This window comes from Macadamia integrifolia, chromosome 9, assembly GCF_013358625.1.
Source record: "Macadamia integrifolia cultivar HAES 741 chromosome 9, SCU_Mint_v3, whole genome shotgun sequence".
NCBI lineage: Eukaryota > Viridiplantae > Streptophyta > Magnoliopsida > Proteales > Proteaceae > Macadamia > Macadamia integrifolia.
This window is the reverse complement of record NC_056565.1, coordinates 5726842-5753788: the sequence shown is the minus strand read 5'-3', so window position 1 is coordinate 5753788 and position 26947 is coordinate 5726842. Positions and strand designations below refer to the sequence as shown.

Below are 26947 nucleotides of genomic sequence, written 5' to 3'. Positions count from 1 at the left end.
TTTTTTATCTTCATTTCCATTACGACTTGCAGACACCCACGACTACATATAGCCACGCAGGGAAGATATGTTTCTCTGCACCTAACCCTTAAAACCCTAACCCCTCTACGCTTCTTCTTCTTCTTCTCTTGTGATCCTTTTCTCTGCAAGTGACGAAAATGGCGTTGTACTCAACAATCACTGACGCAATTGCGGCCTATACGGGATTATCTCCGGCGGCTTTCTTCACGATCTTGGCTCTCATGATCGGTGTGTATCGTTTAGTTTCTGGAATGTTTGTTGAGCCTGAAGAGTTGAAGCCACAAGAGAGGAGCTTTGTTCCTCCTATGGAAATGCCAGTGGTTGCTGAGCCTGTTCAGCTTGGAGAGATTACAGAGGAGGAATTGAGGGCTTACGATGGTTCGGATCCTAAGAAGCCGTTGCTGATGGCCATCAAAGGAAATATTTACGATGTTTCTTTTTCCAGGTATGGTTTTTGGTCCATCAATTTCTCTATATTTTGCGTTTTTTCTGGTCATTAATGGTGGTAATTTGAGGTTTAAAGGCTTGTTATTCTGTTCTATCATGTGAATCAATGAATATGAATTCTGTATAATGGGCTCTGCCGTTGTGGTTGCTTAAGAGAATTTTAATCAAAAGTTACTAAGTTTGGTTGAAGCTAGAAAACCATTTTGTATGATAGTTTTGATCAATTTTAGATGTTCTGCTCAAGTTACTGAACGCACAGGTAAGAGAACAGTGGTTCTCTTCTTCTAAGAAGCCGTTGTTGATGGCCATCAAAGGACAGATTTAAAATGAATGTTGGCCATTTTGAAGGGCGCCAAATGAAAGGGTCAATCATGCCACCTCTTATTTAAATTCTGTTTGGGAGAATCTCATGAATGAAGCAGAATATATAGCCATATCTATGAATAATGGGTATAAGAAATGCAAAGAGACCAAACAGAGAAACTAGTGGTATAGCAACTTAGAGAAGAGAAATTATATATCAAATGAACTGTAGCTTAATACAAATTACAGACGGATCAACTTAGGCCAACTCAGGTTCCTCAGGTATTGGTGACATTGACAATTACTATCCATTATTCTGATTTTGTGATTTTGTGATTTTGCTGCTTCTACTAGTGTTGCCGAGTTTTGGGCCTTCACATGCCGGTCTCATTTAATTTTTTATCATAGGGTAGAGGGTTCACGTATAATTTCTCCACACATCAAACTGGTGCCATTGGCCTCTCCTCATTGATTGTTTCCAAATCATCAATTGAGACTGAACTAATACTAATCACCTAAGCACTTGCTGAGAGGTCCATGTTGTTGTAGATCATTTCGGAAAGGAAGGAGTGTAGAAACGCAATCCTAGAACGTGCAGAAGATAATGGAAAAATAAGAACAAGCAATGCACACAAATTTACGAGGTTCAGCAAGACTGCCTACGTCCCCGGTGAGATGAGATTTTGCTTCACTATCTATGGAGAATAGGGTTACAGCGTTCGTCCCTCACACCTCTCAGTATTGCTTGCATTACAGAGAAAGAAACTCTCGCTACAAATATATAGCGAAAAACCCTAATCTAGAAAGTACACATTGCCCTCAAATAAAAAAATTGAGCGGGGGGCTACCCTACAACCCCTGCTATGCAGGAAAGCCTCCCACCCCCCTTGTAACCCCCACGGCCTGCTAACCGGCTAGCGAGACGCCGTTTTTCCTGTCGAGGTACTGCACCAGTACTCCTTGGATTAAACTCTGACGAAATACAAGACATCGTACACCAACAATCTCCACCTTGGCTTGAATTCTGTCGAGCCTCCTGTAAAGATAACATGTAGACGTCTTCATCCCCGAACCTCATAAGAGGTACAAACCCGCACCTATTTGGTGCGTCCCTCATCTTCAACAGTGAGTAATATTAATTAAGTCCAAACATGACTCGAACTTCTCTGTAATAACTAGCTTGGTAAATATATCTACAGGATTGAGATCTGTATGGATTTTTCTCAAGTGAATACTGCCCTTTGACACAAGCTCCTTGATCTTGTGAAATCTCACATCAATATGCTTTGTCCTTGCATGAAACACCTGATTCTTTGCAAGATGTATGGCACTCTGACTGTCACAATGTAACACTGTACCTCCTTGCTCCAACCCCAACTCACGAACCAGTCCAGCCAACCAGACTCCTTCCTTGACAGCCTCAACTGCCACTATATACTTTGCCTCTGTAGTGGACAATGCAACTGTAGACTGAAGCATCGCCCTCCATGATATAGGTCTACCAGCTAATGTAAATACATACCCTGTAGTAGACCTCCTCTTGTCTAAATCACCAACATAGTTAGAATCAACATAATCCACTAATTCTGTGGAACTTCCCTTGCCACTGAACATAACACCTATATCTTTAATCTTGCTCAAATATCTGAAGATCCACTTAATTGCATTCTAATGCTCCTTCCCTGGATTACTCATGTATCTGCTAACAACACTGACTTTATGAAACAAATCCGGCCTGCTACAAACCATAGCATACATGAGACTCTCAACTGCACTAGTATAGGAGACCTGAGACATATGCTCCACTTCCTCATGTGTTGTAGGGCATTCCTTTTCAGATAACTTGAAGTGACTAGCTAATGGAGTGCTAACCGGCTTAGCTGTTTTCATGTTGAAACGCTCTAACACCTTTTCAATATATCTCTTCTGAGTTACCCAAAGTTTACTTGCATTTCTATCTCTAAGGATTTTCATGCCAAGGATCTTCTTAGCAGCACCAAGATCCTTCATCTTAAATTCAGCACTCAACAAAGACTTCAAAGAGACTATCATGTTTGTTCTTTGCAGCAATGAGCATGTCATCAACATAAGGCATCAACAAAATAATGGAATTATCACTTGACACTTTATAATAAACACAACTATCATACTCACTTCTTGTGTAGTCAATCTTCATCATGTGGGAATCACAACGCTTGTACCACTGCCTAGGAGATTGCTTAAGACCATAAAGCGACCTCTTAAGCAGACAAACATGATCTTCCTTTCCCTGCACTTTGAAACCTTCAGGTTGTTCTATGTAAATATGTTCCTCTAAGTCACCATAAAGAAATGTAGTCTTCACATCAAGCTGTTCAAGCTCCAAATCAGAGATGGCCACCAAAGCAAGTAGTCTATCCCCTCCTTCTATGCATAGCCCTTGGCTAGAAGTCTGGCTTTATACCTTTCACGCTCATTCTCAGATGCTGCCTCTTTCTTACGAAAGACCCATTTACACCTAATGATTTTTCTTCCCTTGGGTTTTTCCTCAATCTCCTAAGTCTTGTTCTTCTACAGAGATTCTATTTCCTCCATCATAGTTTCCATCAATTTATCATGTTGTGCATCACTCAAAGCATCATGGTAGGAAGATGGATCACCTGTACCTATAGTGAGGGCATAGGCAACCATGTTCTCAAACCCGTATCTCACAGGTGCTTTGTGAATACGTTTCCCTTTACCCTTTGCTACAGTATAGGGAAATTCTATTACTTCCTGTTGTCCTGGTAAGTCACAGGATGACTCATTTTCTCTTGTCGTTTCTGACTCACCTAACTTTACCTGCACAGTAGAACTTTCTTTATTTTCATCAACTGTTTGTGAATTGCATTTTGACTTCACCATATGAGACTCATCAAACACAACGTCCCTGCTAATTACAACTTTTTGTGAACTTGGATCCCACAACTTAAATCCCTTTACGCCTTTCTTAAAACCAAGAAAGATGCACTGCTTAGACTTTGAGTCTAACTTGGAACGCTACTCACTCTCAACATGTGCATAAGCTGGACAACCAAATATTTTTATAATAGAATAATCTATTGGTTTTTCTGTCTATACCTCTTCGGGAATTTTATAATCAATCGCCTTTGATGGAGACCTGTTGATGAGGAAACATGCCATATTCACTGCTTCTGCCCAAAATCTCTTGCTCAACCCTGCATTCAGCCTCATACCATATTCATTGCTTTTGCGCAAAATCTATTGCTCAACCCTGCATTCAGCCTCATACTCTGAGCTCTTTCTAGAAGTGTTCTGTTCATCCTTTCAGCTACACCATTTTGCTGTGGTGTCTTTGGAACCGTGAAGTGACGTGTAATTCCTTCAACTTTGCACAATTCTAGAAACGGCTTGTACGTGTACTCTCCTCCATTATCTGTTCTCAAGTACTTAATTTTCTTTCCTGTCTTCCTTTTTACCTCAGCCTTCCATTCATTAAATTTAGTGAACACCTCACTTTTATGCTTTATGAAGTAGATCCAAACTTTCCTTGAGTAATCATCAACAAAGGTCACGAAGTATTCTGCCCCACCTTTAGATTTTGTTGTTGAAGGACCCCATTCATCGCTGTGTACATAATCAAGCATCCCTTTACTCCTATGTTTTGTAGTTTTAAAACTAACATTGTATTGTTTCCTGAACACACAATACTTGCAAAAGTTCAATTTACAAGTTTTCACTCTCTTTAACAGTTTCCTTTTATGAAGCTTCATCAATTCTCTTTCTCCCATACGCCCTAACCGCATATGCCACAGATAGGTATCATCTGTATCAAATCCTGCATCTGTAGTCACACATGCTCCACCTATAACTGTGCTTCCTATGAGTCTGTATAGGTTTCCTGTTAGCTGTCCCTTCATGACAACCATAAAACCCTTAATAACTTTGAGAACTCCACCTTCTGCTTTGTACTTGCAGGCATTTGAGTCAAGTGCCCCCAAAGATATCTCATATCTGCTAAAGTTCTTACTATCCCATCAAACATCTTGATTTTGATAGTGCCTATCCCAATGGTCTTGCATACAACATCATTCCCTATTAGGACAGACCCACCATTAAATGGTTGATATGTATCAAACTAATCCTTATGTGGACACATGTGATGTGAGCATCCAGAATCTAAAATCCAAGAATCAGAAGGTTGATTTTTACCTGATGGTATAGAGAGTACATCTCCATCATCTCCATCTGAATTATCAGCCACGCTAGCTTCCTCAGATGCCTTATTTACATCTTTCTTCTTTAAGTTCGCCTTCCTCTTCAAGTACTCTCTCTTCAGATGACCTTCCTTCTTGCAATAGTAACAAGAGACCTTTGTCTTTGCTCCTTTTGATTTAGATTGACACTTCCCAGATCCCTTCTGATTTGATCTCCCTCTTTCCTGCTCCTTATCACCTCTGAAAAAACCTTCTCCTTGAGATTTCATACTACTGACCTTCTTCCTTGTATCATTGGACATGAGGGCAGTCGCAACTTCATCCATCTCAAGGGTCTCCTTCCCGTACAAGAGAGTCATTACTAGGTGATCATATGATTCTAGGAGCGACGACAGCAACAATAATGCCTTGTATTCATCCTTGATCTTAACTTCCAGGTTTGCGAGTTTACTTACGATATGATTGAACATGTTAAGATGCTCAAATAGATCCGTACCTTCCTCCATCTGTAGAGAATACAATTGCTTCTTCACGAACAACTTGTTTGTTAAGGACTTCATCATGTAGATGCTTTCAAGTTTCGCCCATAACTGCGGTGCAGATTCGATACCCACAACATATTGTAGGGCATCATCAAAAAGATTCAATCGAATAACACTTACCACCTTTTCCTCCATCTCTTCCCAATTTTCGTCAGTAATTTTTGTAGGTTTTTTTGACTTCCCCAACAACATTTTCGCCAAACCCTGTTGTATCAGATGATCCTTCATCCTTTGATGCCAGAGGGTGAAATTGTTCTTCCCATTAAACCTCTAGATATCATACTTGACATTTGATCCCTTCCCTGCCATCGTGATAGTAAACCCTAGAAAATAGAAACCTAGAGCTCTGATACCAATTTGTAGAAACGCAACCCTAAAACGATGCAGAAGATAATGGAAAAACAAGAACAAGCAATGCACAAAGATTTATGAGGTTCGGCAAGATTGCCTACGCCTCCGGTGAGATGAGATCTTGGTTTACTATCAATAGAGAATAGGGTTACAACGCTCGTCCCTCACACCTCTCGGTATTGCTTGCATTACAGATAAAGAAACCCTCGCTACAAATATATAGTGAAAAACCCTAATTTAAAAAATACACAATTGCCCTCAAATAAAAAATTCGAGCTGGGGGCTACCCTACACCCCTTGCTATGCAGGGGGCCCTCCTACCCCCTTGCAACCCCCACGGCCCGCTAACCAACTAGCGGGACCGCCGTCCTGCCTGTCGAGGTGCTGCACCAGTACTTCCTGGATTAAACACTGATGGAATACAAGACATCGTACACCAACAAGGAGAATATGTGCTGCACCAGTACTTCCTGGATTAAACACTGATGGAATACAAGACATCGTACACCAACAAGGAGAATATGGGATTTGCCTTATCCATGACCTGAAGATTTCTTAATCTAAAAGTGGTTATTTTTAATGTCAACACTATAGGTTATACAATTGACAAGAGTCTTTTGGCAGAGATCGAAATCAGTGAATCGATTGCCATGAAATTGTTACATGCCCTCATGATTCGGAAGTTAAATTAGAAAAATTAGTATACACAGCGAAGTTAAAATGTTTAAATTGGTAATCACTGGACAATGATAAAGTGATGGGAGTTATAAAATGTGAACCTGAATCTGTGGAAATCGATTATAAAGTATCATGATATGATTAAAAAATGACTACAAATATGGCTCCGAATTAAACTTAATTGAAGTACATTTCTGATGAAATTTGTGGCACTTAAAGCGGGATTCTTATATGGTGTATAGAATGGTTCCAACTTTAGTTTGTTTTTCTTATGCAGCTAAGTATCATAACAAAATTGTCTTTAGCCGTTATTGATGCCACCAAATATAGGCAGTCAGACAAGTCACCTTTCATGTGAAAGGCGTTCACAAGAATACCTTATGAAACAGACTCGACAGCGATATGCCTTTACCTACGAAGATAGTGTGTTCCCACATGGGTTTGGGCTTGACCAAAATTCTTATCCAGTGGGTTGTTATTCATGAAAAAGTAGAAAGCTCTATCTAAGAACATAAAGGAGTAACAAGAGATTGACAAAACAAATAAGCTAGTGGAAAAGAAACTTAAGGAATTGATATTATATTTTTCATGAAGGGTAACTCGATGCCAATTACAGAAAGATCAGCTCTGGTCAACTTTGGGTCTTTAGATGCTGGTCTTGTTTATTGTTGATCAGAGGGTAGATGGCGTACTTACAGTTGCATGACACATCAGACTGAAGTTATTGATATCACCTAATAGATTTTTGTTCGACTTTTATTTTTATTTTTCGTATTCTGACCCTCAATTAGAATTGTTTCTTCACCAAAAAAAAAAAAAAAAATGTTGCATGATGATCTGAAGGGAGGGGAGAAAAGAAAGTTGCACACTGAAAATGCCACCTGTTGAAATTTGTGACTTTCAGAAGTTCAATGCTGATTTAACGTCAGTTGTCTATTCCATGACCTGTCTGATATCTTTTTATATAAATTGATCTTAACATTTTACCCAAGAGAAAGATAATGCTAAATCAGAGATGACAGAGCATTCCTTCACCTGGGTTTGGTGCCATTAGGAATGGCTTTAAGGATTTATTGGTTGAAGGTGATTCAGCCACCATGTCTCCTTGGGTAACATCAGATGAGGATCAATCATGGAGGTTTACATATGAGATTAAGCAAAATAGTACCTAGCTTCCCAAGTGAACTGCCTTTTCCAATTGGAAGCCTAGGATGATGAATGTCTTGGCTGATTTTTTGACCAATCAAGAGCTTGTTTGACCTAAATGGTGTTTTGGGTTTCATGTCCTTTGTGATAGACTGTGTTTGAGAGTGATTCCCCCCTCCTGTTTTGGGGACATTTGGCCTGTGATTTGGGGCTGTACTGCTATTTAATCTCATCTAATGAAAGTCATTATTTATCCCCCCTCCAAAAAAAAAAGATTGATGTGGCAATAACTAGTATTATCAGAACTGATCTAGCTCTCGCTAAGAGGTGAGGAAGTATTATTTTATTCCCCTTTTTATTTCTTTAAATTTCTTCTATTTCTCTTCTCCCCAAGCTCTCTCACATTCTGTTATAACTTTTTGTTTGTTCCTTTTTATGTGCATTTATTTTTGTCCTGGAACCAATGGATCTTTTGATGGCTATTGAGCTTTCTCTTTGTCTTCTATTGCTGTCATGCTTTGCTGAGCATCTATCACTGACCTGCAACCAATGCATCTCTTTATATCTCCTAGCCTTTCTGTTTCTCTTTCTTTTTTCCCCACAGTTTTTCAGTCTTTCCAATTCTTTTTTCTCTGAGGATCTAACATCATCCTGCTATGTGTGAATCTATTCATGGCTCTTGGGCTTGGTATTTACTTTATGTCTTGTCATTGAAGAGTTGTCTGAATATTTCCCATTTCCAGTTGCTTTTTTATCGTACTACGATGTGTTTCGAGACTAATTGTCAGACTTTATGCCTTTTTGGGTCAGTAAGTAATCTCATTCTTAAGTAGAAGAAACATACTTATTGCTTCAGTCTATCTATGGTACTTATGTTAGGAAATCCATCAAACTAGATAATCTCTCAGTCATAAAGCTGGGCTTGGCACACAATCAGGAGAAGGATTGACATGAGATGTGACTCTGGCACTCGTGAGGTGCAAAAATGCTAGAAAGGATAGAATTGGAATAAGTTAAGAGAATACAAAGGCTAAAGAGAGAGAATCTACATGGTTGATTTGAACTGCCAGTGATATTCTTATTTACTTATATTTGTGACCCTTCAAGGTTTTAATCTTCAAAACTCCATCTCTTTGCTCCTTTTCTTGGGGGTAAACTTTAAATAATTGAAGCCATTATCTTAATTGTGTGTGTGTGTGTGTGTGTGTGTGTGTGTGTGTTTATGGGGGGAGAGTGGGTGGGGTATAGTAACAACAGTAAGAGAATTGTGCATTGATGTAAATGAAGCATTTAAAAGAAGTAAAACAGTGATGTTCTTCTTTCACTATGAAGAACATGAAGAAGAGAAGGAAAGGGAAACAAATTCTACAGAAATAAATATACAAGATTAGTTCTCCAAAATCAGATTCTACTATTTATTTCTGAAAATAATTTTTTCACTCCATAAATTATGCCCTTGTAGGCTGTAGCTTCTATGGCTTCCATAAATGCAACAGCAATTTTGTTATATTGAGGTCTGAGCTTTTGACACAATTCTCGGATTTTACTTTCAAAATTCTGCAATTCTTAATGACTTCAAATTCCTCTTAACATATGTAGTCCTCCCCTATAAAATGCAGCCCTTGCAACCATAGGTGATTGGCTAAAGTGTACACACCATAACACCACTCTCGTACCCCTTGGAGTTGCCATTGGGAATTGATTTTATGTGATGCATGACCATGTGTAGCATTGTGCATGCGCAGATTTGTAATTTTGTATTTTTTTTTTTTTTTTTCTGTGATCATTATGGTTACTTTAATTCTTTTATGAAATGTAAGGTTAGGATCAAATAGAACCCTCCAAATAGCTTGGATATAATTGGATGTTCTTATAGTTATTCATTGGGGTAGAGAGTATCTTTTTCCTGGAGAATATTTTGAGAAGTTTTATCTCTCTTCTTTTGTGGTGTGTTTCCATCTCCCTTCCTCATCCTTAAGGCTGCACCATTATGGTTGGCTTCAATCATTGAAGCTTGGAGTTTTTACTTTGATATTCAATTGTATGTTGTGATAAACAGTAGGCTGTATCTTTCCTCCTCTGGCCTGTATATTGGGTTTCTCCTCCAAAACTAGTACTGTTAAGTTCTAGGGTTTGTGGCCTTCAAAAGCCAAAAGACGAAACCCACCTTATATGATTAGGAGATTATTGGTTCTGTCCATGATCCATGAATTCCCACCCCTCGCAAATTTATCATGTACCTCCAATGCACTGGCTAATAAGCTTGCATGGGAACACTGGATGAGGGACGATTTGCCTATGGTGGCTTTCCCAGTTGTTTATGAGCTATGTTATCTAGTTTGCAAGGATGCTCTGCCACTACGTTGGGACCTCTTTTATTGTGCTTGCCACTTCTGATTTGCAAATTTTGCTGACATAGAAATAGTTATTAAAAAAAGAAGTTCCAGAAATTCATGGTTCCAGACTACAACAGACGATTACTTTTATGTGGCGACTTTACATTTTACTGTGTTAGTCTTGGGAATCAATGTTCGAGGCTAAGTTTTTTTACTTGAAGTTTGCCTCCCAGCATAGAGCTTATTCATCTTCCTTCTCCATGTGCAGAATGTTTTATGGTCCTGGTGGGCCATATGCCTTGTTTGCAGGGAGGGATGCCAGTCGAGCCTTAGCTCTCATGTCTTTTGACCCGCAAGACCTGACAGGGAACCTTGAAGGTCTGGAACCTGATGAACTCGAAGTCTTGGAGGACTGGGAATATAAATTCATGGAGAAATATGTCAAGGTTGGGCAGCTTGCTTCCGAGAAAGGTAAGGAGGCTATTGATGGAGATGAAACAGAAGGGAATCAGGATCAGGAACTGGAAGGAGAAACAGAGCAGAATCTCAGACAGGATCCTGGCGAAGGAGATAAAAAAGGAGGGAATCAGGATCAGGAACCCAAAAGAGAAATGGAGGAGAATCTCGACCAAGATTCTAGGAATGGAGATGGAACAAAAGGAAATGGGGAGCCAGAACCCAAGAGAGAAACAGACTCTCTCATCCAATATCTTAAGATTGGAGATGAAACAGAAGAGAATCAGGAACCAAAAAGAGAGACAGAGACTCTCATCCGAGATCTTAAGATTGGAGATGAAACAGAAGAGAATCAGGAACCAAAAAGAGAAACAGTGAAGGAGCGCAACCAAAATTTAAACAGCAGAGTTGAAGAAACAGCAACAGTGTAGATATGAATGTATGAATAAGACATAGACAGACGACAGGTTTGACTTTGCAATCGGAATACAAAGAAATTGGAGTATTGTGTTTTTCCCACCACATATGCTGATCGTCTGAAAACTATAGTGTCTTACACAATGACATGTGCTGGGGATGTAAATATTTGTGAAAAATTGGCATTGTTGTAAGAATCTTAAATCCTTTGATTATACTTTTTGATGTTAGCAGGCTGCATTGAAAAGGAAATCAAAGTGGGCTAAAGCATAACTTTCCTTTATGGAAACTCTATCTTTTTAGATGAGTACACTGTTGAAGAGGAGGGGAAGGTAATGGTCAAGAGACTCGAACTCAAGACCTCTTGGTGAGTGTGGGCTTTGCACACCATAACATCATCAAGTGTAGTTGTTATTGATGGAAACTTAACACAGCCATACACACTGCCTTTAGATGTGTGGGCATGTTAGTCGCTTTTCATGGCCGCACAACTCGGAAGCTGTTGGTTGCCCAATGTTTCAGTTCTGGCTGATGCGAACTGCCACATTTGGGGGTCACAAAGAACATAAAGTCAAAAGGCTGCTGGCAGATAGTTTTATCCGCCGGTATTAAATAGGGACAGCTGATGCATACCCTAAATAAGTAGGGAGGGGTTCCTCTGTCTTATTCCTTTTCCTGTGCGTTCCCCACCCTGCTTTTGTGGGGTGGGGGGGGGGGATGAATCTCCTACGTCATACCAATGGCACCAATGGCAGCGGCCAGATAGTTAGGGGGCGGATAAAAAATATAATGTGCATGCTCTCAGAACTTCATGGGTGGTTTTAAGATCCAGAAGTCAGAATCTCCTACATATCTATTGTGATAAGTCAGCATCTAGAACTGGGTTACAAGTTTTGCTCTAGCCCACCATATATGGATCTTTTCCTCTAGCTTTCAAAGGTCCAGATCGAATGGACCATCTCTCTTCTTACCACATGGGTCCTTGTGAATGATACTATTATCTATCATAATTGGTGTGATATGAGAGATTCCCCCCATAGTTGCAGCATGGGAACCCTCTCTCTGTTCACTAACATAAGAACCAGTTGATTGTAAAACAAAAGACTACAAAAGTGGCTTCTTTCATGGAGAACTCAATGAAAGTGTTTTTGTCCAAGAGCGTGTGACAATGGGGATGCACAATGATCACCATGCTCTTCCTAGGGCGCACACCCCTGTATCTTGGTGCAGGGGCCACTTTTGGACAGCAAACACAGTTTTATTTTATTTTATTTATTTATTTATTTACTGCATTGACATGGTAATCAATTGTATGCATTGAAACAGAATCTTATGAACCTAACAAAAGAGCTATTAGTCTTTTTTTTTGGTAAGGACAAGAGCTATTAGTCCAACCATCAAAAACTGAAGGAAAAATTGGCCTAACATTTGATTCCAAATAAAAGACTATGATTAGTATTCATCATTCCAAAAGTGGTACATGTATAGGAGTGTTAAAAAAAACGTGGAACCTTCACTGCCTTTCCCTTTTAACTGAAGTTCTTCAAAATTTCAAACTCTCATCCACCCGCATATATAGGAGTGGTAATGTTTACAGAAATTGGGACGTAAGATTGGAGGGCCCTTTCACCGTTGCTACAGCTGGGAAGATGGGCTTATCAGTTTGAGCAATATTAACATATATAAATATTGCAGACCACCAAAAACTGTCTACTGTCGGTATGGTTCATAGCTGGGCATTTTCTAAGTGAATATATAGATGAAAATAAACAATAATGAGTTTTGAAGAAAAATGGAAATAAGAAAAAATTCACCAATCCGCAATGTTTAATGTAGATGAAGCCATGAAGTTTCAACTTAGTGACTAAAAATTTTCTTGTATCAAGCCAAAGATTAATGGATACACAATGGACCATGGATTTAGTTTTATACCGATCTAATACCAATGCGGTTCAAATCAGATCGATGCCTGTTGGTCATTTTGCCCCTTACTTTTAAAAAAAATGTATTTTTTTTTTTTTTTAATGTGTTTAACCCTGAAATGATAAGGGTAACTGATCCTGATCGGTTAGGTATTGGTATCGATTTCAACATGGTCACCAAAAATTTTCCCCAATGAAACAATAGATTGGATGGATGTTAAACCAATTTAAGCAGTAGGAATGTACTCTTTATGTGTCTTTTTCGGTAGAGTACTCTTATTGTTGAATAAATATTGAATCCTCTATGTAAGCCACATCAAATTTAATTGTCGAATTCAGCCATGTGACCCCATATGTATGTTTTTTTTTTTTTCTTGTGGGGGTGGGGGGGGGTGGGGGAAAGGAGGAGAATGCAACACGGTCACATGGCCCTATACTAGTAGGGTGGCCAATGAGGGTATGCACAAGGGTATCCACAAAAGGGGGTTTTTCATTTTGAAAAGGGGTGGAGTATCCATTTCACGGGAAGTTGTGTTTGAAATCTGGATGCAAAGCACACAACCAGAAAGTGTTCTCCCCCCCCCCCCTTTATATATATTTTATAGAGAGAAAGAAGCCTGAAAGATAGCGTGGCCTCTATGCCCAGACACATGAAGGCAAGAAGACTGCCCCACCCCTCATAAATGTTGGAAATCTCACCCCTATTGATGTTTCTGTACACTTCTCATTGGTCTCGCTATACCAATGTGAATCATATCTTGTAATCATATGTCATTATGTCATTATCAAAATATGTCAATATTTATTATCATAAATATTGTTAAAGTATACATGTGAAATGACAATATTTATGATCATCAGATACTAAAATTACAAAAAAAATATGGTTGCAAGCTTAAAGATCAGAGTACCAACAAATAATGTCAAATGAGACAAACAATCGATGGTCTAGGAGAGCACAAGCCCATGACTATTGATCCAAGTTTTCTGCACCGACTTATTTCATCATTACCTTTCTAAAAACATTTAAAAGGAAATTTATTAAGCCATCGATTTGTGTGAATAAGCTTCAAATAGTCTTTGTAATAGTTAGTTATAATTTTCATACAAAAACAGGAGAAAGAGTGCTGCTCTTCCATGTTTCCTCGTCTAAACACGTCCCTTGGTTCAGGAAGGCAGTGAAAAGATGCTCTTACCCTCTAAAACCAGAGGCTATGAATGCGTAGAAACACGAATGCCAGATGGATAGTGATGTGGTGAAATCTGACTAGCATGGATGGACACTCCAAATATCCCAATATACTTGTAAGTAGAATATGAGTAGAGCACTGGGTCATGCCGGTGGTAAAAACCCTCTGATGCCTAAGTCAGAAAAGTGACAGTAGGTAATTTCCAGATAGATATTTTAAGTAATTTTTTCCCCTCCTCTGTTTACCTGTCTTTTCTTGTATTTATAGGTGCTCATCTAAGGTTATCTGTTGTGAGTTCGTCTGTGGTCCAGGTCCCAAAGGGAGGTGACTCTCTGATTCTCCAGAATATTCTGATCCCTTGGAAGATTTTGAGAATATTCCCGTATCTTGGATGGCTTTAGGAATATTCCCCTTTTATCTGCTCTTTTCTGAAGGTCTTGCATGGAGTACCAAGCCTTGCAAAGAACACCACCTGGTCAATAGTTACCACATCATGAGGTAAGTTTTCATGCCTTTGGGGATGGATTCCACAGAGGAACTACTCGAGGAGGCGATTTAGGGTTCTTCAATTCCTTGGTGCTTTCGATCGTGAAGTTGATGAGAAGGGAGACGTAAGTTGTGCAGTATGAGGAGAAGAGGTATTTTTAATTTCCCGAGTCCGGTAATCGAAGTTGAAGGCTTCGGGTTAGGATGCTTGAGGTTTGAAGTGGGTGAAGATGTGTGATTATTCTTGACCCTTGGATCCTAAAAATCCACGTGTCACTTTTCCATCGCTCTCTGTGCACTTTATGGGTGATACCCTCTATGGGGAGGATTGCGATCCATATGAAAACAGCAAGGTGCTTTCAACCATTGCTTGCGTGCACCATTGTATAACTCCCGATTTGGTTTTGTGAATGCTACCTTGATTCTCTCATATGAGTAGGTTATATTTGCTAACATGGTTAAGAGCTCAAACCTATGATAAACGTGCCGTCCAGGGAAAACTCAAAATCGGTGTGGAAGTACTACTCGATTGATTAAGAGCCTAATCTAGTCTTCAATTAGAGCCTATTTACTCAGTCCGGTAGGTTTATAGCACTTTTATATATAAAATGCCTCAAAAACCCATTTAGCCCGATCAAAACTCGAAACGACCAACCCTTTATAAAAGTATCCATGGATCGACTACCTATTCAGGCAGTTATGGTGCAAGGGGAAAAAATGTTGAGGCCTGACTAAACCTGATCGGTTGACACTCCTACAAATTATGAGATGTTATTTGATGATTTCCATAGGAGGAAGAACCGGTACCAAGTGAATAAAGGCCTTCTCACCCAAGTGCCTTATTATCCAAAGGAAAAAATCTTTTTGATTTTGAAAACCCCCTTGCCTCATCAAAAGAATGACCAGCAAGATGAGCTTGAGAATGGGCTTGAGCTTGAGCTTGAGCTTGAGCTTGAGCTTGAGTCCTACGATTTCAGCGTAGTGTTAGATCTAGCTCATGGGGATGTAAAGTGAAAAGACCCTTTCGGATGCGTTCCTCTTGCTAGTAAAGGTACTAGTGAGTTCTTGCTTTTTTTTCCTTGTGAAAAAATCCACAAAACCCATCAAAATGGCCGTCTCCCTCACAAAGTGACTCTGCATAATTTCTATATGGTTCTTGGTTCAGCCTAATTCATTATGGAGTGAGCGTTTCAAATGTATAGAATGGAACTGTGCGAGTCTTGTCAACATAGGCAACTAGGATCGAGAAACAAGAAATGGAATCTTTAATGCACCAAATTTGTATATTTTGTGGTATCTGTTAACATAACTCAACAAATTAAGGGAGTCCAAATTCTCTGTAGCGAGCGGTGAGTTATAGTGAGTATCCAACGGCTGGGAGCACTCGGCCATGCACCCCAGCCGTTGGATGCTCACTGCACCTCACTGCCTGACCGCAGGTGATTTTGACACAAATTAAGGGTGTCAAAAAGTTGGCCCACCCTGATAGGTTTGATTGAAGACTTGACTGGTTAAAGATCAAAATCAGGCTGATCGACTGTAAATGGTCCAATGTTAGAGCCTAGATTGATTGTTGTCTAGGTGTCGATGGTTCTTGATTGTAGTCTAATGGGTGTTTGGCAAGGACTGATCGACATCGATAATCAATCGGGCGTATTAGTGTATAGAATGATTAGCCATATATAGCTTAAAGCCTTAAACAACTCTTTTTTTTTTTTTTTTTTGACATGTTTGCAACTTGTTTATAGTCCAATTAGCCTGTTTTAAAACTAGTTATAACTTGATTAACTTGACCCCAATTATAGATCGATAGTCAACTGATAAAATATAAACATATCTATCTATGACTAACCCATGAGACATGATTAACTAAATTATTAAATGTGCATAGCCTTACATTGTTGGGTATTAAATAAGCCTGATTGTAAGCGACCGATTGACTAGCTAACACCCCTACATAAAATAATATGTGTAGTGTGTGGCTAATCTAGACAATTTCAAATCTGATGCAAGGTTTGAGAACCACTTATATGGCATTGGCCAGAAAATAGCCCTGATTTTACATTTCAGTTCACTTTTTTATTTTTTTGATTTTTTTTATCATTTGACCCTTTGCACTATCAATCTATTGATATGATATCGATCAAGAATCAAGATCCATCAAAACTGATACCAATCTGATCCGATTCCTCAAACCATAATCTGATGACAGTAGAGATTTGTCCATTGGGTAAAATTCCATACTTTACCAAAAAAAAAAAAAAAAGAAAAATTCCATTAAACCTTGCTTATTTCCTATTATAACTTGAAGTGTGATTCCAAGTTTAAAACTCAAAAGTCGCAAGTCACAAGCTTCTTTTGGTTTTATTAACCAATGGGGTTGATAATTTAGTGATGAAAATGCCTTCAACTCATCACTGCTCGAGTTGATTAGTTGTAGATTCAGATTACCATGAAGCACCATTTATTTTTTTGTTATTAAAAAAAAAAATCTCTTGAACGGTTTTTTTCTTAAAATTTTGAAATTTAAATCTAGCCTCTATAAAAAAAAAAAGCGCACGTGTTTAAAACAAATAGGTTATCTTTTTGCCATTAAACGGTAACATTCGGAACGGCTGAACGCGTTTACAAAACGCGTTTTTAGCGTGGAAATAAATATCTAGGGACGGGGAAGAGCGTAATTGAGAGTTTAAAGAGAGAAGGAAAACTGAGAAAGCTCCGGCCATTGTCGGTTTCTCAATTCTCGTCCTTCCCGGGATCGAAAGTTTAAAGAACTCTGCAAACTATTTTGAGTTTTGCAGTCATACCGATTTGAGAGAGTTGATGGAAAGAGTGAGCCTGCGGAAGAAGAACACATTGATGGATGTTATCAAGACACAGCAGATCTCGGCAAGGCCAATTGTTGCAGTCATACCGATTTGAGAGAGTTGATGGAAAGAGTGAGCCTGCGGAAGAAGAACACATTGATGGATGTTATCAAGACACAGCAGATCTCGGCAAGGCCAATTGTTGCAGTCATACCGATTTGAGAGAGTTGATGGAAAGAGTGAGCCTGCGGAAGAAGAACACATTGATGGATGTTATCAAGACACAGCAGATCTCGGCAAGGCCAATTGAGAAGGTTATAGTTCACCCTCTCGTTCTATGCAGGTTCAGTTCTCTAGAGAAAATAGTGCATTCGTTTTGCCTCGCCTCGGCGATGGAGAAGAACCGTGACATCTTGAAATTGAAAATTAGGGTTTACTCCATTAGTATTTTAGGAAGCTAACGCTGGTCTTCTACCTTTAAAGATAGTGTTACAAGTCAAATTTTGGCCATTTAACCTTAATATGTAGTTTTTTTTTTCTTTTCTTTTCTTCTGAGTTCTGATATATTTCCAAGGGAATGGGTCTCTTACATGGTTCTTTGTTAGGCTAGTACACTAGAAGGGTGGCCTTTTGGATTTACCCTCTACCGACTTTGACCCACGTTGTGAAATAGCTGTGGTTTTAACTGAAAATATGCCTAAAGAAGTTTGGAATTTCTGGTAGACCTCGTAATATGACACCTGGAATACAGTACGCGACCTGCTAATCAATAATGTCCATTATAGGCTGCACGGGTTCAAACCAAAATTTTGGGTAAATGGCTGTGCTGGTATGGCAGTGAATCTAATGGCCTTAGAAGAAGCATTGCAAACCACAAATTTTATGGCTGTAGTGATAGAACTGCGTTAGTGGAAGTTATGCGGCATAGTTACTTCCTTATTCCCTTTAGCATATGGGCCCCTGGAGATAACCCTGAAAGATGCAAGCATGGTTGGTAAAGTTCTTAGTAGATTTGTTCACCTTCAATTGTACTATTTTCTGTACAATTTTGCTGATGCTGGATATAATTTTAGTAGATGGAAAATAATCAAAACATCCAAAGAACAGAAGGCTTTTGGATAGGATAAGGTGGAGTTTATACCATAATCATGGATCGTGTATTTCGGTGATGAAAGTTAAAGCCTAGCTCTTAATTGGTATTCCTTGGGCCATTTACCTGTAGAATTGTTTATCGCCTTACTTTAGTTCATATTGTCTGTAAAAATGACTAGACTTCACGAGGTGTTGCAACAAAAACTTTTGGGGCAGAAGACTCTTTTGGGTTTTGAAACTCATACTTGCTTCCATTTCAAGGAGCTCATGCTACATTATGTGAAGGGGTACTATGTTGCTATTAATCATGGCATTTATCTTGTTTCCATCAGAAACTGACCGTGCATAACCTATATTATTAGGTAGTACGTCATTTTATAAGAAACTTCCTATTTGTTAATTGAAAAGGTGTATTTATTTTGCTCCATATCTCCATGGTTTTGTATAGAGTGGCAGATTGTGATCACTGTTTCAATATGTTCTCATTTAATATATATATATATATATATATATAATTTTTTTTTGGGTGTGGCGATCCTATGCTTTGGGGGCATTTTTATGGTCTTTGAAATTTGTTAGTGTATCCTAATGAATGGCCTTTTTTTTTTTTTCCCAATGTTTTTTGAAATGATTCTATTACTTGTATAACAGACGGTCATGCACAAATTATTCTAGTTCGATACTGTATGCACTGTCTTCTGTTTGTGTACGGTGTGGTTTACCTACACGAGCATATATATAGAGAGATATCTCTTGACCAGCGTTCTGTTCCTACCATTGGTGGGCGACTGTGGTATACCAGACAGAACCATTGGATTGTCTTCATGTCCCATCTCAACGCTATATTTCACCATTTAGTGGATTTTTATTCCCGTGTATTTAAATTGGAGGAGGGTTGATATGGAAATTTTAACAGTTCTATACAAAGGATATCATTTGGATTGGACTTCAACCATACAGCCCACACTATATTGAGCCTTTTCTCTTCGTATCATCAGCAGTCCATATGTTGACCAAAATTTACTTTTGAATTGTGCAACATCGGGTAATTTGGGTGACTTGTCCATGAAAGATGTGGATCAACTAAGTGGCCATGAGGTAGATATGCATGTAAGGCTGCTTGTTTGGAGATACCTCTCTAGATACTTATACCTTCCTGGTAAAGTCATTTGATGCTGAATGGTTTTTTTTTTTTTTCTCTGTTGTTGTTGTTGTTGCATGTTTTCCTCGCGGATGAATGTCAAAGTTATGCTACCGGAGATGGTTGTATCCAGTCAATAAAAGTTGTGGCAGGCACTGCCGCACAATAATTGAAATTTACTTCCATCTTTCTTCTCATTGGCCTTTGCTTCTGCAAAGATACAGTTTTGTATGATGAGGTTTAATAATTATTTGTTCTGAATGTTTATATCTTAAATTTGCAGTGCCCTTTGAAGAAGATGATAAGGACCCAAGCATCTGGTTTCTTGACCACAACTACCATGAAGCAATGTTTTCTATGTTCAAGAGAATAAATGGTATCCTTGTCTGATCCATTGTCTGTATGATAACTCTTTATCCCATCTTATAGAGAGAATCTGCTGGCTTGTTCATTGTATAACCAAATTCATGAATATGTTTTTCAGACAAGGAGCATGTTGTTGGTTGGTATAGGCCCAAAACTGCGGGAAAATGACTTGGATATTCTCGGAGTATTCCATGAGTAAGAAAAGAAAATCTTTGCTTTCAGTGAACATAATTAATATGAATGTATTAACATCTTTTGTTGGCCTTTCATTATCAATGACTTACTTCACCCCCCCTTCTTTCTGTGACTTATTTTTGCTTAAAACTCTTTTGACTGTGCTCTGTTTATAGTTGGTCATCTTTACATTATTTCACTGTTAAGCTTTGGTGGGTTGGTGGGACTTTATTGAACATACGCATAGAACTCTTGGCTTATCTGCCTAGTAAAGTTAGAAATTTTGGAGATCTCCCCGATTCACTTTCTGCCAAAATCAAAATATTTCAGTAATATCAAACACAATTTCAGCTTTGAACCTTGCTACCTAGCCATCTTTGTCCAAAGTGAATATTCTTGTTATGTTAGAAATATGTCCTTACTTCTCTTCTGGTCGTGTTAAAATCTATCTTTTCTGGTGTTTTTTGAGTAGGCGCTGGATTTCTGGCTTCCTTATCCTTTTTATTTACAAGTTGCAGAAGTCTCAGTTTGTCAGGGACTCAAGCTGTCTCTCTTGGAGAGATGTTGAACAATGTGTTGCCTTCTCCAGCTACACTTTCCTGTTAAGGATCTTGAATGATCCACTCCCATCTCCTGCCCCCCCCCCCTCCCTCAAAAAAAAAGAAAAAAAAGAGTAATTTAGGATCATTTGTTATGATACATCTTTATTCCAGGCATACTGCATTAATGTAGAACTAGGGTTGAATAATCAACCTAGCCCCAAATATGCAGGATACTATATCTGGGAACAGAAAATCAAAGCACCACAGTAAGTAGATTACAGATCAGCAATCATGGACAGAGATTAGGAAAGAAAACAGGCTAATTGATCTCAGAATTTTAGGGTTTATGGACCTGATCTGTAAATATAGGAGTCTAGGGACTGATCAAATCAAGAAAAATAGGCTGAAACATGATAGGTAACATGAACTAGGTCAAGGAATAAGGAATCAAAACAAACTTTTTTATCGATCTCAGTTTTGAGATCAGAATAGACCAAAGAAACTCAATCGGAAAGGGACGTGTAGTCTTTTAGGTGTCATCCGAGACCTCTTCAATAACATCAACGGTGAGTGGTTTTAGTTGGGGCAATCACAACATCTGTTCATAATATGTGTCATCAGAATGATACACAACATAAAGATGAAGATCAGCCATGTTGAAAACATTGCTTATGGTCATATATATCTCTAGCAACTTGAGCACATAAGCGTTGGCTCCTTCTCGTTTCAGCACCTTTTGGGGACTTGTCTTCCTAGGATAGAGTTTGGAACCTGTTTGGAACTTCTCAGGTTTGACAGTAATAATGACCTTTTCTCTTGGTTTGAATGCCACACAACATTGATGACAATCTGATGAAGCTTTATATACATCATTGTTCAAAGCGATGAGTCATCGAGCGTCAGCATGCACATAAATGATATTATGCTAGTACTCGTTAGCCTCAAAGCGAACTCTAGCTTAGGGTGGTATGGAACAAGATCAATAGATCGCTTTGTCTAAACTCCAAGCAATATCACAGAAGCAGTACGACCTGTAGTCCCATTCACTGAACTTTTATGAGTAAATTCAGCAATGTGGAGGGTGAAAGGCCTCAGTTCTCGTATTCTCGAACCAAACATCTCAACAAATTAATAAAGCTTCGATTAAAAACCTTTGTTGGCCCATCATTCTATGGATGGAATGTTGTTGAAAACCCCAACTTTGTATTCGTTTTCAGCCCGTGTCTTCCAAAAGTAGCTCATGAACTTGACATCTCGATCAGACTTCAGAAACAATGCTATTATTAGTCAATGCTATTTGGTAGCCCATGTACTTGCACCATTTTGTTGAAAAATAATTTTGGAACCTGATATGTGCCTAAAGTTTTGCGACAAGGTGTTTTTTGTAGTCACAACACAACATGACACATCAGCATGGATCAAAGTACTGTTGTGTTGTGGGAGGCGCATCTGTTTGACAAGAAATGCATGGTAACTTGTGCCACGATGTGTATTCTTGTTAGTGTCAACCAACACCTCTTAAAAAACATCAACAATGTGGCTTGAATTTGAGCAATCACAGCATTTGTTCAGATTCTCCGTCATCCGAATGATGCCCAATATCAAGCTAAAGATCAGCCATGTTGAACATTGCTTATGGTCGTATCATCTGGCAACTCAAGCATGTAAGAATTAGGTTCTACTTGTTTTTGCACCCATCTTCCTTGGGTGGAGTTTGGATCCTTTTTGGAACCTCTCATGGTTGACAGTAGTCATGATCATGTCTCCTGATTTGTACTCCACATAACGTCGATGACGATTGGTTGAAGCTTTATACACATCGTTGTTAAAAGTGATGCGTCGTCCAATGTCGGCATGCACCTCAGTGGTATGGCGCAAGAGCTCGTGGGTCTAAATGCTAACTCAAGCTTGGGGGTGATTGTGTAATAAGACCAATTGGTCACTTTGTTTGAACTCCAAGCAATACCTCGAAAGCAGTACGGCCTATTGTTTGGTTCATTGAACTATGATATTAAAGTTCAACAATGTTGATAGTCTCGAACCAAACATCTCAACAGATTACCCAAGCTATGTATCACTTCCTTTGTTTGTCGGTCAGGCTGTGGATGAAATAAAATGGGCATACCTACTGCACGAGGCTCCTGCATGTGGAAGGTTCGGGGGTGAGAACTACACAGCCTTACCTCGAGAATGTCGAGAGGCTGTTTTGATCGCTTGCCTACCAGGTCGTGGATGATAGTTGATGAGCACATTTATGTGTGAAATCTTAGGTAGGAAAACATGCATTTTACGTATTTAGAATGGAGCTACTTTGGGTTTTACTCTTTCTACAGGTATTGTGTTTTCAAGGCCCTAGGGAGTATCAGGTGCCGTATCTCCAATTTTACAGATAAAGAAGTCTTGTTTCTTTTCATGGTTGCGAAAAGGACAAAATTATAGCAAGATGGACGTGTTGCATTAAAAGTATACATTCGTTTAGATACCTATACACGCGATTATTCTTTTCGGGCCAGAAAAATAATAATGAACCAGAACTGAACCGAGATGTAGAACTAGCCTATATGCAGTTGTTCCAGGGGGTATAAGGAATATTCCAAGATGCCAACAAGGATGGAGGGACCCACATGGAGCGTTGCATTCTCTCTCCTCCCCGCTTGCGATTTACACTCTCCTATCTTTTAGGAGATTTTGTTGAAGATTCTTTCCACTCAAAGACAAGGGGCACAAACAGAATTTTCACATTAATTAGAATATTGTTCAAATCTTTCAAGTAAAGAATAGAAAATCATCTAAGGTTGTGCGCAAGTTTGAAAAGAGAAAAAATAGGAAATAAAGAGAAAAAATAGGGAAAAAAAGGAATGAAAAATTCGTAGGAGATTTTCTCTCCTTTTTCTCTTTTATCTTTTATCTTTTCTCTCTCTTCCACCTCATCACCCAAATCGTCTAAGCTCCTTTTCTCCCCTATTTTCTCTCATTTTTTCTCCTAATTCCTATTTTCCACCTCATCACACAAATTCGGCCAAGCGGTTGCGCACAAAAGAGAAGAAAAAAAAAAATATAGGAAAAAAAGGCAAGAAATAAAAAATCCTCTCCTTCCTATTTTATTTCTACCTCTCCATTCTCTATATAAGAGAGTTGACCAAGGGGAGGAGGGCGCATTTCATTCTCTAGTTCTGTTTTTTTAGTTGTGCTCTCTCTCCCTCTCTTTGGTTATTCTTATTTTTTTTTTTATGCAAACACTTTTGTAATTGTTTTTTTTTTATTAATGCAAATCTTTTATTTTGATTAATGCAAGCCTTTTATTATTTGTTCAAGTTATTCAGTTGTAATTTTAATTTCTAGTTCTAGGCTTAGTTCTAGGTGACAAGAACAAGCTGTGGAGCATCTCTTTCAAGTTAAGTTTTTCTCTTTTAGATTTGTTTTCTCCAAGCCTAGCAATTTCAGATTTGGTTCATTCTAGATCTGGTTTTTAGGACTGGTAGTATACATAACATGGAGAAGCAAATCTCCCAACTTGCTAATGTTTTGCATGAAAGGGACAACGAGAAGATGCCTAGTCAGCCTGAACCAAATCTCAGGAATGTGAAATGAATCATCAACCAGTTCTAAATTAGTTGAATTCAATTCAAAAGAGTCCACAAGGGCCAAAAACTTGTTTGAATTTTAAAAGTAACCGCAAGCGTATGGATCAGTGTAGCTAATGGGTCGAGTACAAGGAGAGCAGTCACTTTATTGAAAGACCAAGCTAAGAAGTGGTTGTATGGGTTACCCATCCATTACCACATGGGATGAGTTCAAAAACTTGTTTGAATTTTAAAAGTAACCGCAAGTGTACGGATCAATGTAGCTCACGGGTCGAACACAAGGAGAGCAGCCACTTTATTTTTAGCTTCTTTTAGTAATGCGAAAGTGTAACGATTGATTATGATGATCTACTTCTACTACCGTCCTAACATAAATGCATCTAAAAACGTCCTAACCAACACAACTAGGGAAATTGAAATTAAAACCTAACCATTCGTCATCTAGGAATTTTAATACTCAAACCACGTAATTAAAAATCAAATAACTGAAAGTAAAAGTGTTAAAATAAAAAGTGCTGAAAAGTGAATAAAAGTGCAAATAAAGTGGACAAAGTCAGAGACGGGCACACAAGCAGGTTCCTCTACTTAGCCTGAGGGATGCACCCTAAATAATATGAGCTTCCGTACTTGACTCTTGAGTTACTCTTACAAGGGCTACCACTCTACTTAGCTTTAGGGGAAGGGAGGCAAAGTAAATGACTGAAAGTAAAGGCAATAAAATGATGGTTCTATGGCTAATGAGAGGCAAAACCAACGCATAATTTAGCCATGAACCTTAGAGGAAAGGGAAAGCAATAATGTAAAACTGAAAATTTAAAACTTAATTTAAGAACGATGTGTAGCAAGAAGAGGGAATGAGAGGGGGGTGAGAAAGCTTGTGAAGAAGCCTACCTACTTGAACTTCAATACTTGAACTTAAAAACTTGGTTGAGATTTGAAATACTACCAGCCCTAAAAAACCAGATTTGGAATGAACTAAATCTGAAATTGCTAGGTCTGGAGAAAACAAATCTAGAAGAGAAAAACTTAACTTGAAAGAGATGCTCCGCAGCTTGTTCTTGTCACCTAGAAATAAGCCTAGAACTAGAAATTAAAATTACAACTGAATTACTTGAATAAATAATCAAAATAAAAGACTTGCATTAATAATAATAAAAAAAAACAATTAAAAAAGTGTTTGCATAAAAAAAAACTAAGAAGAATAACTAAAGAGAGAGAGAGAGCACAACTAAAAACCTAGAAGAATACTAGAAAAAGAGAACTAGAGAATGAAGTGCGCCCTCCTCCCCTTGGACGACTCTTTTATATAGGGAATGGGGAGGTAGAGATAAACTAGGAAGGAGGGGATTTTTTATTTCTTGCCTTTTTTTCCTATATTTTTTTTTTCTTCTCTTTTGTGCGCAACCTCTTGGCCGAATTTGTGTGATGAGGTGGAAAATAGGAATTAGGAGAAAAAGGGAGAGAAAATAGGGGAGAAAAGGAGCTTGGACGATTTGGGTGATGAGGTGGAGGAGAGAAAAAGGAGAGAAAATCTCTTACAAATTTTTCATTCATTTTTTTCCTATTTTTCTCTTTATTTCCTATTTTTTTCTCTTTTGAAACTTGTGCACAACCTTGGACGATTTTCTATTCTTTGATTGAAAGATTTAGACAATATTCTAATTTATGTGGAAATTCCTTCCGTGCCCTTTGTCTTTGAGTGGAAAGAATTTTCAACAAAATCTTCTAAAAGATAGGAGAGAGTAAATCGCACAAGGGGGAGGAGAGAGAATGCAACGCCCCCATATTGGTTCCTCCATCCTTGGTGGCATCTTGGAATATTCCTTATACCCCTTGGAACAATTGCATACGGGCTGGTTTTGCATTTCGGTTCAGTTCTGGTCTATTATTCTTTTTTTGGCCCGAAAAGAATAAATGCGTCTACGGGTGTCTGAACGAATGTGTACTTTTAATGCAACATGTCCATCTTGCTCAGAATTTCATCATCTTCGCAACCATGAAAATAAACGGGACCTATTTACGTGTAAAATTGGAGATACGATGCCCAATACTCCCTAAGGCCTTGAAAACACAGAACCTGCAAAAAGAGAATAAAACCCAATGTAGCTCCATTCTAAATATCTAAATATGTAAAATGCATGCTTTACTACCTAAGATTTCACACATAAATGTGTTTATCAGAATTCTCCCCTACTTAGACTTTGCTAGTCCTCGAGCAAAACAATAAGAAAAAGCATAAAAAGTAAATAAAAAAAACCTAACTCCTTTTAGTAGGAATCACGGTCGCACTTAGCATGTGCAGCAAACCTTTAAACCATTAGGTCACCCCTAGAGGACGAGTTGTGTGTCGTGGGTGTTTGCATTGAATATACACCTAAAATTCAGGAAAAACAAATCCCAACCTTGGCTAAAAGTAAGGGCCATACTGATCTGGAGCAAAGATAATTTCTCTTACAATCAATTTCAGGTACGAGCATATTTCTTAACTCGGAACTCACGTTGTCTCTTTCAAAACATCCTTATTTTAAGGTAAAACCACTTGTGAAGTAAGAGGGAACCCAAGACTAAGGCGTTGGCGTGTTTTTGACCAAACATGTTACCAAGGCATTGATGACATTTGCATATACTTTCCTGCTGTGTGGTTTTCTTTCTCCTTTTTTATTTATTTTTTTAATTTTTTATAATAAACTCTATCCTACCGCACTACTGTTGGCCTGAATGACATGGTGGAGCAAACACCAAACACCCAA

At 38.6% G+C, this 26947-nt stretch overlaps 2 protein-coding genes across 10 annotated transcripts in view; both read left to right on the top strand.

Moving 5' to 3' along the window:
• Window positions 1–11182, top strand: LOC122087934 (membrane steroid-binding protein 2-like). Its single transcript, XM_042657071.1, has 2 exons — window positions 1–466; window positions 10289–11182. Exons 1-2 carry the CDS (start codon window positions 159–161, stop codon window positions 10905–10907), a joined length of 927 nt encoding a protein of 308 aa, XP_042513005.1. The 5' UTR covers window positions 1–158; the 3' UTR covers window positions 10908–11182.
• A 5990-nt stretch (window positions 11183–17172) lies between these two features.
• The window catches only part of LOC122089223 (26S proteasome non-ATPase regulatory subunit 7 homolog A-like), a 37009-nt gene continuing 27234 nt past the window's right edge, over window positions 17173–26947 (top strand). For 8 of the 9 annotated variants that reach the window (XR_006143268.1, XR_006143269.1, XR_006143267.1 and 5 more), the window contains exons 1-3: window positions 17173–17612; window positions 19815–19907; window positions 20016–20092. Coding sequence is in view for 1 of the 9 variants with exons in the window: in XM_042658781.1 (XP_042514715.1) it covers window positions 19456–19549; window positions 19815–19907; window positions 20016–20065 (237 nt within the window). In the remaining 8 variants the exon portion in view is untranslated. Of the gene's footprint in view, window positions 17613–19017; window positions 19550–19814; window positions 19908–20015; window positions 20745–26947 lie in introns of those variants that run through there. The other variant, XM_042658781.1, reaches the window with a different exon arrangement.

Coding starts and splice junctions, on each gene's coding strand:
- LOC122087934 (XM_042657071.1), top strand. CDS start 159: ATGGCGTTGTACTCAACAATCACTGACGCAATTGCGGCCTATACGGGA. Junction 467..10,288: donor TACGATGTTTCTTTTTCCAG/GTATGGTTTTTG, acceptor CTCCATGTGCAG/AATGTTTTATGGTCCTGGTG.